General features: G+C 34.7%; 1 protein-coding gene across 2 annotated transcripts in view; it reads left to right on the plus strand.

The window, feature by feature from the left end:
* The window catches only part of COL4A3BP (collagen, type IV, alpha 3 (Goodpasture antigen) binding protein), a 123,327-nt gene that overhangs the window by 71,382 nt on the left and 34,845 nt on the right, over positions 1–17,100 (plus strand). For both annotated transcript variants that reach the window (XM_012664578.1, XM_012664579.1), the window contains exons 4-7: positions 3,271–3,378; positions 4,213–4,351; positions 11,925–12,008; positions 15,797–15,954. In XM_012664578.1, the coding sequence (XP_012520032.1) occupies positions 3,271–3,378; positions 4,213–4,351; positions 11,925–12,008; positions 15,797–15,954 (489 nt within the window). The remainder of the gene's footprint in view (positions 1–3,270; positions 3,379–4,212; positions 4,352–11,924; positions 12,009–15,796; positions 15,955–17,100) is intronic.

The raw sequence follows: 17,100 nt of genomic DNA on the forward strand, positions 1-17,100 counted from the left end.
TTCTCTTCTCTTCTCTTTTCTCTTCTTTTCTTTTCTCTTCTTTTTTTCTCTTTTCTCTTTTCTCTTCTTTTCTTTTCTCTTCTTTTTTCTCTTCTTTTCTGTTCTGTTCCGTTCTGTTCTGTTCTTCTTTGTCTTACTATGTTGCTTGGGCTGGTCTTGAGCTTCTGGCCTCAGCAGTCCTCTCACTTTAGCCTCCCAAAGTGCTAGCATTACAGATGTGGGGGCAAGTTTGCTAGTACTTTAAGATTGACAGTACTGTATCTTCAGGAAATCATTCCTCTTTTTTACTCCTTGCCACTGTTACTACCATTTCTAATCTATGCTATTCTTTTTCCATTGCTCTTTTCTTTCCTGTTTTATTTTTTCTTGCTTATGAAGTATATGATTCTAGTTCTTAATAGCTTTTGAGCACTTAATCGTGCCAGGAACCAAACTTTGTGGTGACCACGGGCCCTTGGTGTTGTAAGGTAACATAGAGGAAGGCAGGCTGTTAAAGGAAGACCAGGACATTTTATTAATAATTATCTCATAATGGCCTGGTAGAAGGACCATAGAGTATGCAGGTAAAGTTTTTGGTATTTATCTTGTCTGTATCTTCTCACTAACATCCTGTGGCCCATATTCTCAGGCCCTTGGAGAACTTAGTTTCTATTTAGAGGTGTTCAAGATTCTGTATAACCTGAATTTTATGTACTATAAATTAGGGGATGAGGGAAGGGGAGTAGGTTTTGGCCAGAGGATTAGTATTCTGGGAAGCTGACGATCCAAAAATTAGTGTAAGATCCTGGATGGCTAAGAGTGAATTTCTAGCACTTAGCATACGTAATGTGGGCACTTACAAGCATTTCTTTACTGGATAGAGATAATAAAGATGAGGGATCATCTGAAATAAGAAACAAAATGTAATTCTCATACAAAGGTTAAGCCATTCCAACTCGAAGAGATAATAGAACACAAAGGAAGATTTTTGGAATGTTGCTTTAGTTCTTTAAGTAACATTAGGCCCTCTGCAACCTTAAATGAATTTGAATTTAGCACTTTCGTTTTAAAATCCAACCTCAGTTAATGAGAGCTTGTTTCCTTTTCTTCTTGGTGTTGATCATGATCTTTGCCTCTTGTAGCTATTTTTAAAAATTAATGTGTGTTCAGAGTCTCCTCTCTCCTTTTTAAATTTTTTTGTTCCTTTTTAAAGAATTTGCTAGTTTGTTCTTTTGATTTGGTGCCATTCCAGAAGCTCTGAGTCACTGGAATAGTAAACTTAAGATAAATAAAGTGATGCTGAACTGGAAAAATGCTTTGTACTAATGTTAATATCATTTACATAAAAATGAGAACACAAAAATTTTATTTACTAATTAAATAAGTATAGAAGCTTGATGTCTTATATCTAAACGAATATTTTCCAATTAGAATAATATTAGGTAAACCAACAGCTGTATAGGAAATATAATGGATTTTCAGTTGAAGTTGGAGCACATAGGATATAAAATATCAGTGGAAATATTTTCCATAGTACGTTGTATATAATTTTGATGTTTCCTATTGCTAATCTTGAAAATCAAGTAACCTAAAATTGTTGCTATAGGTTTGATGCCCAAAATAGTTAAATATTATTTTGCCTCTTAAGTTTAGTAACTGGGATGAAAATTATGCACAATATAGCTTTTTGCTATTTTGTTTTGAGCACTGACCTCTTATTAAAAAAAATTTAATGTTTGAGAAACCTAGGGTTTTCCCCCATTCAGAGGACAGAAAGCAATTAAATATAAATACCTATCTAAAGCCATTATAGGTATGATAAGCTGTCAAATGATGTAATACAGATGCCTTGATTTTTTTCACAGAAGCATATTAATTCACTGTACTTTAAAAAGTAACAGTAGAAGGCTGGGCGCGGTGGCTCACTCCTGTAATCCTAGCTCTCTGGGAGGCCGAGGCGGGCGGATTGTTTGAGCTCAGGAGTTCGAAACCAGCCTGAGCAAGAGCGAAACCCCGTCTCTAAGAAATTAATTGGACAACTAAAAATATATATAGAAAAAATTAGCCGGGCATGGTGGCGCATGCCTGTAGTCCCAGCTACTCGGGAGGCTGAGGCAGGAGGATCGCTTGAGCCCAGGAGTTTGAGGTTGCTGTGAGCTAGGCTGATGCTATGGCACTCTAGCCGGGACAACATAGTGAGACTCTGTCTCACAAAAAAAAAAAAAAAGTTACAGTAGAAAGCAATCAGAGATCCAAAATACCTGGTGTCAGATACTTGGAAGTTATTTTTTTCAATGTTCAGTTCCTTTGTCTATGTTATTAGCACTGCATTTGTATTAGAGAGAGTGAAATATAAACTTGGTGCTCTGAAGAATGTCAATTCTGTCATAATAAGATCAAAGTATTACCTGAGTGCTTAGTCTAATTATACCCCAATGTCCAGAAGTCCATTTATCTTCCATGGCATGATGACTTAACAGACTGATAAAATTGGGTACTTTCTTTGTGCCATGAACTACTGAGATGGCTACAAAAATGAAAAAGATAACAATCTGCTTCCAGAAAGATCCAAGTCCAGTAGTAATTCCAAAATGTAAACGATTATATTTCAGTGGTAAATACTATAAATCGTGATATGTTAAGAGTGGTTGAGAATACAGAGGCAAAAAGGAAAGGCTTCCTTGAGGCAGTGATATTTGATCTGTGTTGGTGCAAGTGATTTGTCTGTAAGTAGTACTGGAAGTTTTCCTATTATTATTTTTTTACTTTGTCCCATCCATTTTTTAAAATCATGGTAAAGTATACATAACATAAAATTTACCATTTTAATTATTGTTAATTGTACAGTTCAGTGCCATTAAGTACTGTCACAATATTTTTCAACCATCACCACCATCCATCTTCAGATCTTCAGAACTTTTTCATCTTCCCCAGCTGAAGCTCTGTACCCATTAAATACTAACTCCTCATTCTTCCTACAACCCCTGATAACCACTATTCTACTTTCTGTCTCTCCAAGAATTTGAATACTCTGGGTAGTTTTCCTATTTTTAAATGTTCTTTCATCTTACTACTACCCCAGCATGTAGTAGGTGTTCAATAAACTTCTACATTAAATGGCAATTAAGAATTGAAAAGCATTGCTTATGTTAGTGACTTGACTATATTTCTTGTGTGCACACATACTGCGAGTTACTGTTATAATTACCCTGTTAATTTATAGGAAACCTTTCGTTTTCTCTTAAGTATTCTCTATTTAAATTTTTTTCATATCATTTACTTTCTTTTTAGACTGAATCTGGATATGGGTCTGAATCCAGCTTGCGGCGACATGGCTCAATGGTATCCCTGGTGTCTGGAGCAAGTGGCTATTCAGCAACATCCACCTCTTCATTCAAGGTTTGTGGTAAATGAGTGCTTTAAGATAAGTGAGTTTAATATTGGATGTTGTGAACAGAACATATTTGATAGTTTTTTGAAAGAACTTTTCTACAATATAATTTATTTGAAATTGTTATAGAATAACTTTTAAGGTATAAAATAATGACTCATGCAAATATGAAACGAACACATTCAAAGATTTTATTTCATTCATTAATTGAGATAAGATATAAATTTAAAAAGTGGTTCAAAGGAGAATCTGAAGAATACTGAAATGGATTTTCTAATGTATGCAAAACTGGTCAATATCCAAAGATTAGTAATGAATGCCTCTATACTGGACAAAGTTCATTTGCATCTCTAGGGACAAGAATCACTGACATTACTCAGTTTTTTACTAAGAGTTGTAAAATAGCTCAAATATAATGAAAGGGGAAAACTTCTATATGATCAAATAACACTCTCCCAAGGGTCTGATAGATGACACTCACCATTACTTTGAAAGGACACTGGTAATGTTTTTGCCCGTTTCAAAGTCTTTCACAATTGTTCTTCACAATGTCTAATTTGAAAACATTAAATGGTGCATTAGCAAATTGTCAGTCATTATTGCTTTCTTATTTCCTATTAAAAAATAAGGTTATCTCTTATAAGTGGCTTATCACTATCAAGCCTCTAGATTAGTCAATTTCAACCTATTCCTGGGAATATTACATTGAACTTGGCAGATATCCTTAACCCATATCCTCAATGATAAAGTACAGACCTTAAAAGGTAATGAAATACTGTAGGACCAAATAAAATCTAGTTTTATTTTACTTTATTTACATCCCCCCTTTTTGTGTTTTACAGAAAGGCCACAGTTTACGTGAGAAATTGGCCGAAATGGAAACTTTTAGAGACATCCTGTGTAGACAAGTTGATACTCTACAGAAGTTCTTTGATGCTTGTGCCGATGCTGTCTCCAAGGATGAACTTCAAAGGGATAAAGGTTAATTAAGCTATTATCACTATTTTTACTTGGAGAATGAATGGATTGAAAGCCTCTCCATATTAAAGGGTAATGTCTTTAAGTGATAAAGGTAATTATAGTCACTTTTGCTGCAAACCACCAATATAGCACATTTCAGTGTCCATGTAACTTGGGTACTTAAATAACACATACTAATTCATTTCTGATTATCCATACCTGATGCCACTGAAGACTTTTAAATGATACTCTTCATTCTGTTAAAAAATGGTATCTGTTATCTTGGTAATATGGAGCATTTCACATTATTATGATAAATAATAATAAAAATTAAAATAATAAAAAATAAATTTACCCCATGATAAGTTTTAGAGGTGGTAAGTCCTCCAGATCTGGGATCAATCAATTGATCCCCTTCTCCCTCTCTCCCTTTGTTTCCCTTTCCTTCACTTTTTCTGTCTCGTTCCCTTTAACTGCCCTTTTTCTTGTAGAAGAAAAAAAATCAATAGCAGAAATGAAAATCAACAATTTTTATACACATTTAAAAATAGTTTTTAGTGAGGTTTTATTTAAATGAGAGTAAGTATGACCTTCAATTCACTTTTAACATTAGATTTGAAGTTAATTTTCCTTTGTTAGTGCCAAAGATACTGCGTATATTAACATCTGTTCTTTAGTTTTTCTCTTAATTTACTTTAAAACCAAAAATGAACTACTCTGGCAGTATTAATAAATAGCACTAAATTCATTTAGGTTGCTTTACATTGTTTCACTTCTTGATCTTAATAAATGTGTTTAATCTGCATTCAGATTCTTTTCATCTTCTCTTTGTTCCTTTTTTCTGCCTTCTTTTGGATTAAGTATTTTTTATAATTTTATCTCCTTTGTTGGCTTCTTAAACATAACTTTTTATTTTGTTGTCTTAGTGGCTACGTTAGGGCTTATAGTTTCCATATTTAACTTACCGCAATCTACATTCAAGTAATATTATATCACTTCATGTGTAGTATCAGAACCTTCCGAGAATATATTAACAATTCACCTCCTACTAAGGCAGGACTATTGTGAGTTCTCCAACCAATACCCTGTGAATTATGAAGTTTTCCAGTCTGTGCTGTGGGAACAGGTACTTTCCCCTGCCCCTATGTAAGCTTTGGATACTGTTCCCTGGACTCCTGTCAGAAGATTCTTTTCCTGACCTTTATGGTTCCCTTACTTGCATGTGTTATCAGTACTCTGCTGAATACTCAAGGGGGACCTCCTGCCAATCCTCCAGCATTCTTTCTCTGTACAACTCTCTCCTCTCCAGTACTCTGCCTTTTGAACTCCAGTTTCCTTTGTCTCTGTGGACTCTCACCTCCATCTCCTCATTTCAGGAAGTCTTAACAGGCTCTTCTGGGGTTCCCTGTCTTTACTGTACAGCTTGGAAAGTCCCAAGGCAATGAGCTGAAACAATCATAGAGCTTTATTTGTTTCCTGGCTCTCAGGATTACTGTCCTTTGTTACCCCATAGCCAGTGTCTTGAAAACCATTGTTCCGTATATTTTATCCAGTTTTTTAGTTTCATACTAGAAAGTCCCTGTTATTCCATCTTGACCAGAAGTAGAAATCCATATTCCTCTTATAGTACTTAATTTTCTCTAAATTAAGTAGGCTTAAAATTCTTTATATTTGATACACTTTAAGTATTTGGTTCTTTAATGTGTAATTTTTTCCTCTAAAAAAAAAAGGCAGTTGAACTTCTACCTCTCCTTTGTTTAAAAAAAAAAAAAAGATACTCTTTTTATCAAATTAAACATTACACATTAGCTTTCTTTTGCTTGCAGATAGCCCTTTAAACAAAAACAGGATACAAACAATTCGATTCCTCGTTTATCTTTAAATGACCCACACTAATAGTGTATGGTATTTGAAGGACAAAAGTGATGATGGAAGAAGTAGAAGTTGGGATATAATGATAACCAGGTTGTATAGAGGATTTGAAAAATAATTTTAGACATTAAACTGAATCTTTTCTATTAGATGTTTGAATAAATAGAAACAGTATAGACAAATATATTAGTTTACTAGGCCTGCCATAACAAAGTACCACAGACTGGGTGGCTTAAACAACAAATTTATTGTCTCACAGTTCGGAGATTAGGCTATCAGCAGAGTTGGTTTCTTCCGAGGGCCATGAGGGAAAGATCTGTTCCAAGCCGCTCTCCTTGGTTTGTAAGTGGCTATCTTCTCTCTGTGTTTTCACATCATCTTCTCTCTGTATGTATCTGTGTCCAAATTTCCTCTCCTTATGAGGACACTAGTCGTATCAGATCAGAGCCTATCTTTAATGACCTCATTTTAACTTAATCACCTCTTACAAACCCTGTGTCCAAATAACAATCTCATTCTGAGGTACTCTAGGGGTTAGGAATTTAATATGAGAATTTGTTAGGGGGAGGGAAGGATACAATTTAGCCCATAACAACTGGTTTCCTACAAATGCTATTTACAAACTGCTGATGTTTTTAAGAATACATGCTGGGTAAAGGTGAAATGAGGACAAGGACCATAATTCCTGCTTTGGCAGATCAGAATTGCTGACCTAAGTATAAGAATTTCTGTGGATGTACTTTCATTAAATTATCAAAACAAAGTTTGTGACTTAAAGTATTTTAAGAATCATTATTCATCATTATGTGTGTCATTGAAATGATAATCCCAACCTCTCCTTGTATTTTAGGTGTTCACTATTTTTATAGAAAATATTTTATCAGAATTGCTAATAAGTCAGTCTTACCTGAGCGCCCACCACCACCACTCCCACAGAAGCTTCAGTGAGATTTAATTAACACTTCAGGTCTAGATACTCTGGGGATTGCAGAAGTAGTAGACATTACCTCTTACCTAAACATATTGTTTGATTTTAAAAAAAACAAGACATATATACCACATTAAAAGTAAAGTTTCTCCTAATCATGCTCTTCTATTCATTGTTTAATGACCTGAAATAGTTTTACATTTCTCAGCCTCTGTTTCCTCAGCTATAAAATGGTTGTTATATCTAGCACATGTGTTTGTGAGAATTAAATGATAATACATACGTTAGCACTGTGCATAATAGCAAAAACTCAATAAATAATAGCTGCTGTTATTAACGTGGTTAATTTGTATTGTTTCGGGGTGAGGGAAAGCAGGAATGTGCAAGATCCAAAGGTAGAGTTTAGCATAATAGATTTGAGTTTTGGTAAAGGAGACCAGTCCGATTGGAATGGAGGATTTATATGAAGGTGGTGGTTTCAAACCATGTCAGATATCCCTAAGAGTTCCTTAAAGTTGCCTCAAGAATGCACAAGCAGTTCTTTTTGTTTGTTATTTTTACGTTGCTCACTGAAAATACAGAGAAGCAGTTCTTGGGAAACAAAGGGGGAAGGCTACCCTTAACCTGAATAGATCTTATTTTCATACTAAGTGTTGGGCTAAAACAAACAAACAGAAAGACTGAAAACCCCCATTTGGTGCTAATAGAGTAAGGTAAAGAATATTGAACACAAGAACAGTTGGAATTGAATGTAAAAATTAATTTTCATATTGGTAATTTGGAAAGTTACTGTTTAGGCAGAGACATAGTTGAAATTAATATCTTAAGAAGATTAATCATTATAGATAATTATAACATAGATTAGAATGGTGAGAGACTTAAGAAAGAAGAAAATTATATGGTGAACCATTGTAGTAATCTAAGCATCAGTAAAGGAGCCTTTGGATCAAGCATGAAGAATAGAGAGGAAATCCGTTGGAAGAAAGTCACCATGATTAATTTTATAATCTTTTATATTATTTACCATGTACTATGTTAAATACTTTAATTATCTGATATAATTTTACAGTAGATGTAATTTTACAGTAGGCTATTATGTCAGTATTAATATTAAACCATTTTTACAGATGAGAGTCTACACAGAAAGAAGCCAAAGAGGAATGTTTGCACAGCTTGTTTATGGAGCTCCTTTTAGATATGTTCAGTTTTAGTATTAGACATTTATTTGGAGAAATTCTATGGGAGATATGAGCCTAGTGCTAGTAACACTAACAAGTTATATGAAAATAAGTTAGGGATTCTTTAGCATAAAATAGTTTAGATTCATAACAGTGGATAAATTCCCATGGGGTAGAAGGACAAATATCTAAGGAAGGAGACTTGAAGGATGCCTATAGCTAAAGAGCAAAAGGAAATTTGATTTTTAAAAAAAAAAAAAACATAAAATAGAGTCATGGTTAGAAGATGGAGATCCATCAAGAATGTTTAGTCTTGACAAGTAGAAATTTCACTGGAAGCATGAGCAGTCAGATATAGCATAGAGGTCACAAGGTCAAGGAAGAGATGGGGACCAACCATAGAAACAGATTTTTTTATTAAAAGATAGTTATCCTTTGAAAAAGCCTTTTTGTGTCTATTTGGAGGTGGAGGTTATTGTGAGGGGGTAGTTTGAGAGCAAGATTCAATTTGTTGGTGGCTAAGAAATATTTGGATGGTGAAAAAATGGATATCTGGTTGATTATTGTAATCGTTTGGGGAAAGCTTTAAAATAAAGAAATAATTGTATCATACCCTCACCCTAGTCCTACTGAATCAGAATATTGAGGAATTGGGAGAAGAAGTAGAGCTTAGGGTTATATTCTTTAAAAGTTTCTTGATATGTAGATAACCTTTCTAGTAGAAGCAGAAGCCAACATTATAAACAAGCCTTTTGAAGGCAGAAGGAAAGACCAGCAAAATGGAAAATCAAATAGTATATAGAGCTGGCTTTTGAGTTTTCCAAGAAAACGCATTCTTCAAATTGCGAAAATAGATAAAATCTAGAACAAATATAATGAAGTATCTGTTGCTATAGGAAAGAGTTCATAAAGGTAGAAGTGAAGGGAGAGGGTAGCAGACTGCTTCAATTTTTCATTGATAAGATGGAAAAACATAGGGAAATTTGAAAAGACTTTGGGAAGTAAGGATCTTAAAATGTACTTGAAGGTCGTCTTTGTGGGATTATGCCAGGGAACTAATTTAGAGAGAGTTGCTGTATAACTTCAACTGATAGTACACATGGCTTTTATATTATTGACTTCCATGAAGAACAGTATTGCACAAAAATCCCTCCTTAGTAGGGTAATTAAGTTTTTTTAAAATCATGATCTCTATCAACTAGATTAAGAGGAAAATTAACAAGAAATGAACTTTTTTTTTTTTTTAATGGGATGTGTCTTTGTTTATAGAGCCTTTTTTAGCAACTCTAAAGTTCAAGGTATAGGGACAAAGTTGGATGTGTGATCTAGGAACCAAGTAGTTTGTAGGCTTGCTTGGAAATTACAAGATTGAGAATGTGTATCATGGATGATGAAGAAAACACAGAAGTAGGTAACCATAGAGTTAAAGATAAGAAGGTGAATCTTCAGTAACTCAAAGTAGATACTAATCACTTACCTTATTAGTATCTACTTTGAGTAAAGGCCACTCTGTAGCATTTAAAAGCAGTTAATCAGTAGTATTGAGTCAAGGTCAGGATCTTGTTTGGTGATCAGGACAGGTTGACTATCCCTTATCTAAAAATGTTTGGGACCAGAAGTGTTTTGGATTTCAGATTTTTTCAGATTTGGGAATACTTGCGTTCTTATATTTGTATTATACTTACAGGTTCAGCATCTTTTCTTTTTAATTTTTTTAATTTTATTTATTTTTCACAGAGGCCATGCTAGTCTTCTCTGTATCATTCCAATTTTAGTGTATGTGCTGCTGAGGTGAGCACCTGGTTCAGCATCTTTAATCCAGAAATCTGAAATCCAAAATGCTCCAATTGGTATTTCCTTTGACCATCATGTTGGCACTCGAAAGGTATCAGATTTTGGAACATTTCAGACTTCAGATTTTCATATTGGGGATACTCAACCTACACTGATTTAAAAACAGAGCAGTGCACTATGTTAATGGATTTCTTAGAATTGACCATATTTGCAATTTTTTTTTTTTTTTTTTTTGAGACAGAGTCTCGCTTTGTTGCCCGGGCTAGAGTGAGTGCTGTGGCGTTAGCCTAGCTCACAGCAACCTCAAGCTCCTGGGCTCAAGCGATCCTTCTGCCTCAGCCTCCCGAGTAGCTGGGACTACAGGCATGCGCCACCATGCCTGGCTAATTTTTTTATATATATATATTTTTAGTTGTCCAGCTAATTTCTTTCTATTTTATTTTTAGTAGAGATGGGGTCTCACTCTTCCTCAGGCTGGTCTTGAACTCCTGAGCTCAAACGATCCGCCTCCCTCCGCCGCCCAGAGTGCTAGGATTATAGGCATGAGCCACTGCGCCTGGCTGGGAAAGTGGTTAATTTTTCGACTAAGGTGTCTACAGAGGTTTCAGTATTGATACTGAAATCTATAAGAATGATGAAAGTGGAAAAGAAAAATATCAATTGAATATTGATATCACAGCCAGTTAGAAATAAATATAAGCTGTTAGATAATAGGTCATGATTTGAAAAAGTTGTTATAAATGAGTAGCAAAATTTTCATATGATAAAAAAATGAAATAGTCTGGTAATTAGAAAATGGCAGTACAGAATGAATGTATTTTCCATGGTTATTCCTACCATTTACTCAGGGGACAGAATAAGGTATCAAATTGGGCTCTACATCCATAGAAGAGAGAGCTAACGTGTATGAGATGTTCCTTATAGAGCCAAAGTACTCCTGAGGTAGAGATACAGGTGATAAGTAAGATATTAGTTTAGAATGAAAATTCCCTGTGTAGAAAGGAAGTTCCTCAAAAGATAATAAAACAAAGAAGCCACAAAAGGCTTGATAAAAGCAGCAGATAAGGTTGGGGCCCGAGGTTCAGAAATTTGCATTATGAGTGTAATACATGGTACAGAGGATTAAAGTATGTTAGACAGTAGAAAAAGGGATAGTACAGGGTGTCCCAAAAGTCACCACACATAGGGAAAATGTATATTTTATAAATAAAGGTACATTTAGCTATAATATCCCATTTTCCCTATGTATAGTGACTTTTGGGACACTGTACTTAGAAGAAAGAGGTATTCAAAAGGAGAACACAAGGAATTTGAGAAGTTAAAAGGGATGTCTAGTCATAGACACACACTGAAAAGAATGAAAATTGATACCACATCTCCAAGTCATTATATTTTCCCTGCATATCCAGAAATAGTAGATTTAAGAACTCTCAGAGGCAATCTAAGGTATCCTCTACATGGAAGGTTCCTTGTACAGTCCTGCTCAGCCCTTCTAGGCCACTGCATAAAGTTATGAAATAGCTCCAAGGGTGGCATTAGGAAGGAAATAAACCCAAGGAAGGAGATAGAAAGACTAAAGAGTAAAGTAATTCATAACTCAATAACCTTCCCTTAAGTAAGAATGGATATAGTTTTATAATAATGTATTTAAAGACATGCCACAGCATTTATTTATTAAGCATACCTTGATTACCAATGAAAAAAACAAAGATGAGTGTAGTCACAGAATCCTGAGTAAATTAACTCAGTTGAACAACATAAGAATAAACTGATTAATTTCTACTCTTTTCCATCCTGATTTCTTTAAATGTATTTTATTTAGTCGTAGAAGATGATGAAGATGACTTTCCTACAACACGTTCTGATGGAGACTTCTTGCATAATACCAATGGCAATAAAGAAAAGAGTAAGTAATACATTTTTCCCCTCAGCTGGATAAAGTATACTTTCTGAAGTTATATAATAACTCAAAGAATAATTACCTAATTTAACAATTTTTTAAAAGCAGTAGAACTGCTGAAATCCAAGTGAAAATATTTTCTAAGGAAAGTCATGTAGGTAAATTCACATTCTGATGTTATAAAGTAATGGTAACTTTTACATATGGATATCCAGCTGCCGCAGCATCGTTTGTTAAAAAGATGATTTTTCCCCATTGAATTCTTGGCACTGTTTGAAAAATCGATTGCCTGTAAATGTAAGGATTTATTTCTGGACTTGTTAGATAGATAGTAAGGGATTCCAGATCTCCTAGGGATAAGAGTGGGTGCCATTGCCTTGGGGCAATTGCCCCACTTGGGAAGAAGGACAAGGGAGGGCCACAGGCCTCCATCTTGGTACTGCTCCACCATAATCTCCTGAGCGACTGCCATACTTGGGGGAGGAGGGAATACCCTATGAATCTGCCAGTCATAACGTAGTGTGCTGGCTGCGTAAGAACACAGAGGACTCTCTAACCCATGGGCCAAGCAGCACAGGTACCATAGAGTACAAAATTGAACTAGAACAACCCACGTGTTAAGGCTCAGGTCATATGACTCCCAACTGTCCAATAAAGTGGTTCTATGGTGACATCTGAGCCACTAGGGAGGGTCCCAATCCAGGCACTTAAAACAAGAGGCAGACCATAACCAAGTCCCTTTTTTGCACCTTTCCTTTTGCTGCAACATTGGGTCCGATTGTCATCTGTGGCGTGCGTAGGTGCTCTGTAAACCTATATCTTGCTCTTGCCCTATAATCCTGTCTTTCTCTCAACAAACCTCATTTTCATGCTTGCCTAACTTTGGCGTGTCTGGTCATTCTTCGGCCATGGGCATGCCAAGAACCGACATTTCAGACTAAAACCTGACTGACTAACATTTCTATTCACTTAATCTATATGTCTTTTTTATAAAGAAAATAAGATATTTTTGTTTTTTAAAAAATTCTAAAAATATATATTAATGCATTAAAAATAACAATAGTAAACTCATTACTTGTGAACATGAATAACATTTTTTGAGAAAAATACTGTATTTTATAAAAAATAGTGGGAAGACTGCCATTGTTTTACATTTTGAAAATCTCATTAGTATTTGGCTTCATAGAAGACATCTGAATTCTCTCATATGCTTCTGCATTCAATTTGTTTATATATATTGTCTTGGTTGAAGTTTATGAAGTAAATCCAGATACAGATATGTAATTAGAATAAACAAGAGTATTTTAAGGGCCTTTAAGATATTTTTGGATATTCTTTTATACCACTCCAAAGCTCAAGTGGTAATTTCTTAAAAATCAGTTGTACTGTAGAATCTAAAGCTATATTAATGAACTTTTCATTTTCTGTTACATTTAAATCCTTTCATCTACTTTGAACTTGAGTTATCCTGCCTTTATGTGGGTTAGTGGAACATTCTTTAGAATTCCATTTTTATTTATGTATAGTATTGTTGAGTGTATTTTTTATATAGCATTTTTAGTGATTGCCCTAGGTGTCATATTATTTTACATATAATTATGGTCACTTTTCCAGTTTGAAATCTTACCTCCTTTTTTTTCCTCTTTAAACACAAACTTTATTTCTTTCTTTCTTTTATTTCAATAGATTTAGAGGTACAAGTGGTTTTTGGTGACATGAATGAATTGTATAGTGATAAAGTCTGGGCTTTTAGGCTTTTAGTGTATCCATCACCCAAACAGTGTACATTGTACACAATAGGTAATTTTTTTATCCCTCATTCCCCACCCTGCCTTCCTCGTTTTGTGTCTCCAGTGTCCTTTAAACCATTCTGTATGACCCTGCGTACCTATACCTTTGCTCCCACCTATAAGTAAGAACATGCAGTATTTGGTTTTCCATTCCTGAATTCACTTAGGATGGCCTCTAGTTGCATCCAAATTGTTGCAAAAGATATTATTTCATTCTTTTTTAGCGGTAAGTAGTATTCCATAGTGTATATATATACCACATTTTTTTTATCCACTCATCAGTTGATGGGAGAAAATAGTTTTTTAAAAGCTTTATTTAGATATAATTAACATATTATTTAGATATTAATATTTTGACAAAGTGCACAATTTGATAAGTTTGGATATTTTCATGAAGCTGTCAACACAATCAAGATAATTAACATGTCTGTCAACCCTCAAAACTTTCCTCTATCACCTTTGTCATCCCTCTCTTCCCCTCATTCCCAGACAATCACTGATATATTTTCTGTCACTGTAGATTAGTTTGCATTTTCTAGAATTCACTATGAATGGACTCATGGAGTATGTTTTCTTTTGTGCTGGCTTCTTTCTTAGTTTGAGATGTATCATTATTGTTGCATGTATCTGTAGTTGATTTCTTTTCATTGCTGAGTAGTATTCCATTGTTTAGATATTCTATAATTTGTTTATCCATTCATTTGTTGGTAGACATTCGGGCTGTTTATAATTTTGGCTGTTGCAAATAAAGCTTCTGTGAACATTCTTGTACATGTCTTTGGATGAACATGTATTTTATTTCTTTTGGGTAAATATCTAGGAGTGGAATAGCTGAATTACATGGTAGATGTGTGTTTAACTTTTTTTTTTTTTTTTTTTGTGACAGAGTCTTGCTTTGTTGCCCGGGCTAGAGTGAGTGCCGTGGCGTCAGCCTAGCTCACAGGAACCTCAAACTCCTGGGCTCAAGCAATCCTTCTGCCTCAGCCTCCTGAGTAGCTGGGACTACAGGCATGTGCCACCATGCCCGGCTAATTTTTTCTATATATATATTTTTAGTTGTCCAGATCATTTCTTTCTATTTTTTGGTAGAGACGGAGTCTCGCTCTTGCTCAGGCTGGTCTCGAACTCCTGACCTTGAGCGATCCACCCGCCTCGGCCTCCCAAAGTGCTAGGATTACAGGCATGAGCTACTACGCCCGGCTGTGTTTAACTTTTAAAGAAACTGCCAAACTGTTTTGCACCAGTCATATATGAGAGTTTCAGTTCTTCCACATCCCCACCAACATTTAGTATAGTCAGGCTTTTTAAATTTCAGTCATTCTAACAGGTGTGTAGTAGTATCCCATTGTGGCTTTAATTTGCATTTCCCTAGTAACTAAGAAAGCATCTTTTCTTTTTTTTTTTTAAGTAAGCATCTTTTCATGTGCTTATTGCCACTTGTATCTTTTCTTTGGTGAAGTGTGTTTATATCTTTTGCTTATTTTTTTTAATTGGGTTGTTTTTTTATTTAATTCAAAAGCTAACCATGAACTATAAAGTTTAAACATAAAAGCCATTTAAATAATTGCATTGGTCCTAGACTTAAACTTGGATATTTGTTTTTTAATTTTCTATTACTTTATTAGATTCTATAGTTTATCTTCATATATTTGTAGAATTCTAGGCTTCTCAAAATGTAAGGTAGTTCTTGCCATAATTAGGTCCTGCTCTAAGCTGTCATAATATTATTGTTAAAGTATTACTCCTCCTACCACTTGATTCATTGGGTGCTGCACAGCAAATAGATTTCAGGAAATAGAATCTAAAAAAATGATTTGAAAGTACATATGCTGCCACATAGCACATAGAACTTGGATGGGAGATTTTTTAATGTTGGCCCACAGGAGGAAAATTATAATCCAAAAATGTTCTCCGACTTGTTAGTTTTCTGAACATACTCTAACCTTAAATTGTGATGAAGAATTATTTCTTAGAAGATTTTCTATGAATAATTTTCTTTTTCAGTATTTCCACATGTAACACCAAAAGGAATTAATGGTATAGACTTTAAAGGGGAAGCGATAACTTTCAAAGCAACTACTGCTGGAATCCTTGCGACACTTTCTCATTGCATTGAACTCATGGTTAAACGTGAGGACAGCTGGCAGAAGAGACTGGATAAGGTAAGACTAGTTTTTCTTCCTTTTAAAAATAATCATATTTTATTTTAAGTGTTATGTATAGATTGAATATTTTAATCAAACTAACTTCTTAGGAAAGAATCTTCTAGTGGATCAGTAGAAGTAGCAGGTGATACTACTATTCCTCTGAAACTTTACTGGCATCTTAAACTCATTTTCTGAACAAGATTCACCAGTTGTTTCTTCAGTTACTATACAATATGCTTTCTTGATAAAATTTACTATAAAAATTTTTATGATGATATTAGTAATGCTTTGGAATAGGAGTGTTGAACCATTTAACATTACTCACCTTTATTGTGCAATATATGAAACTGCATTTAAGTTAATATGAACTAATTTAAACCCCAATTTACAAAGTTAAACATTTACTTATTACATTCATAGCCATCTGTTTTTTCCATGGTCATTGTGATATCATTTAACATACATTATTATGTTGTCTGATTAAACATTTGCCCTATGTTCACATTTTCCCACCTTTGTTTAAACTGCAGCACTGATAATAATATTACAATGTGTATCTTTAGTTTCTAGTGTGAAGTATGGCTCAGTGAATTTGTTTAGTAGGAAAACTTCTGCCTATAATTCAACTTTAGAAAAACAGTAAAATGTTAGAACTGGAACTGAAACATACCTTAGAGAATCTAGTTTCAGTCCATCGCCATCATTTTATAGAAGGAGGAACGAAGGCCCAGAGAGTTGTCCAGAGGTGTTAGGTAGCAGGGTTGGAGGAATTTTCTCTATTCTGATATATCAACTCTGGATACCAGGCTAGACATATGCCAAAATCTTATCATTAATTATAAGTTATATTGTTTGCAGTGTTCGAAGGTCTATCAATTTGAGCAGAACACTAAGGAAAGCAATGCCATCATTGGTGTAATAGCAGAATGGCCACAGAATTTGAATAACACTATGTGTTTAAGAAGGTCCCCATGTTTTAGAAGAAAGGAGAACTGTTCAGAATTCTCAAGTGCAGGTGAGAGTAAGCCATATTGACTAGCAATATGTCATCTTTTAAAACAGGCAATGAGGCCGGGCGAGGTGGCTCACGCCTGTAATCCCAGCTCTCTGGGAGGCCGAGGCGGGAGGATTGTTTGAGCTCAGGAGTTCGAAACCAGCCTG

The sequence above is a fragment of the Propithecus coquereli genome, unplaced genomic scaffold (assembly GCF_000956105.1).
Source record: "Propithecus coquereli isolate 6110/MARCELLA unplaced genomic scaffold, Pcoq_1.0 Scaffold9, whole genome shotgun sequence".
NCBI lineage: Eukaryota > Metazoa > Chordata > Mammalia > Primates > Indriidae > Propithecus > Propithecus coquereli.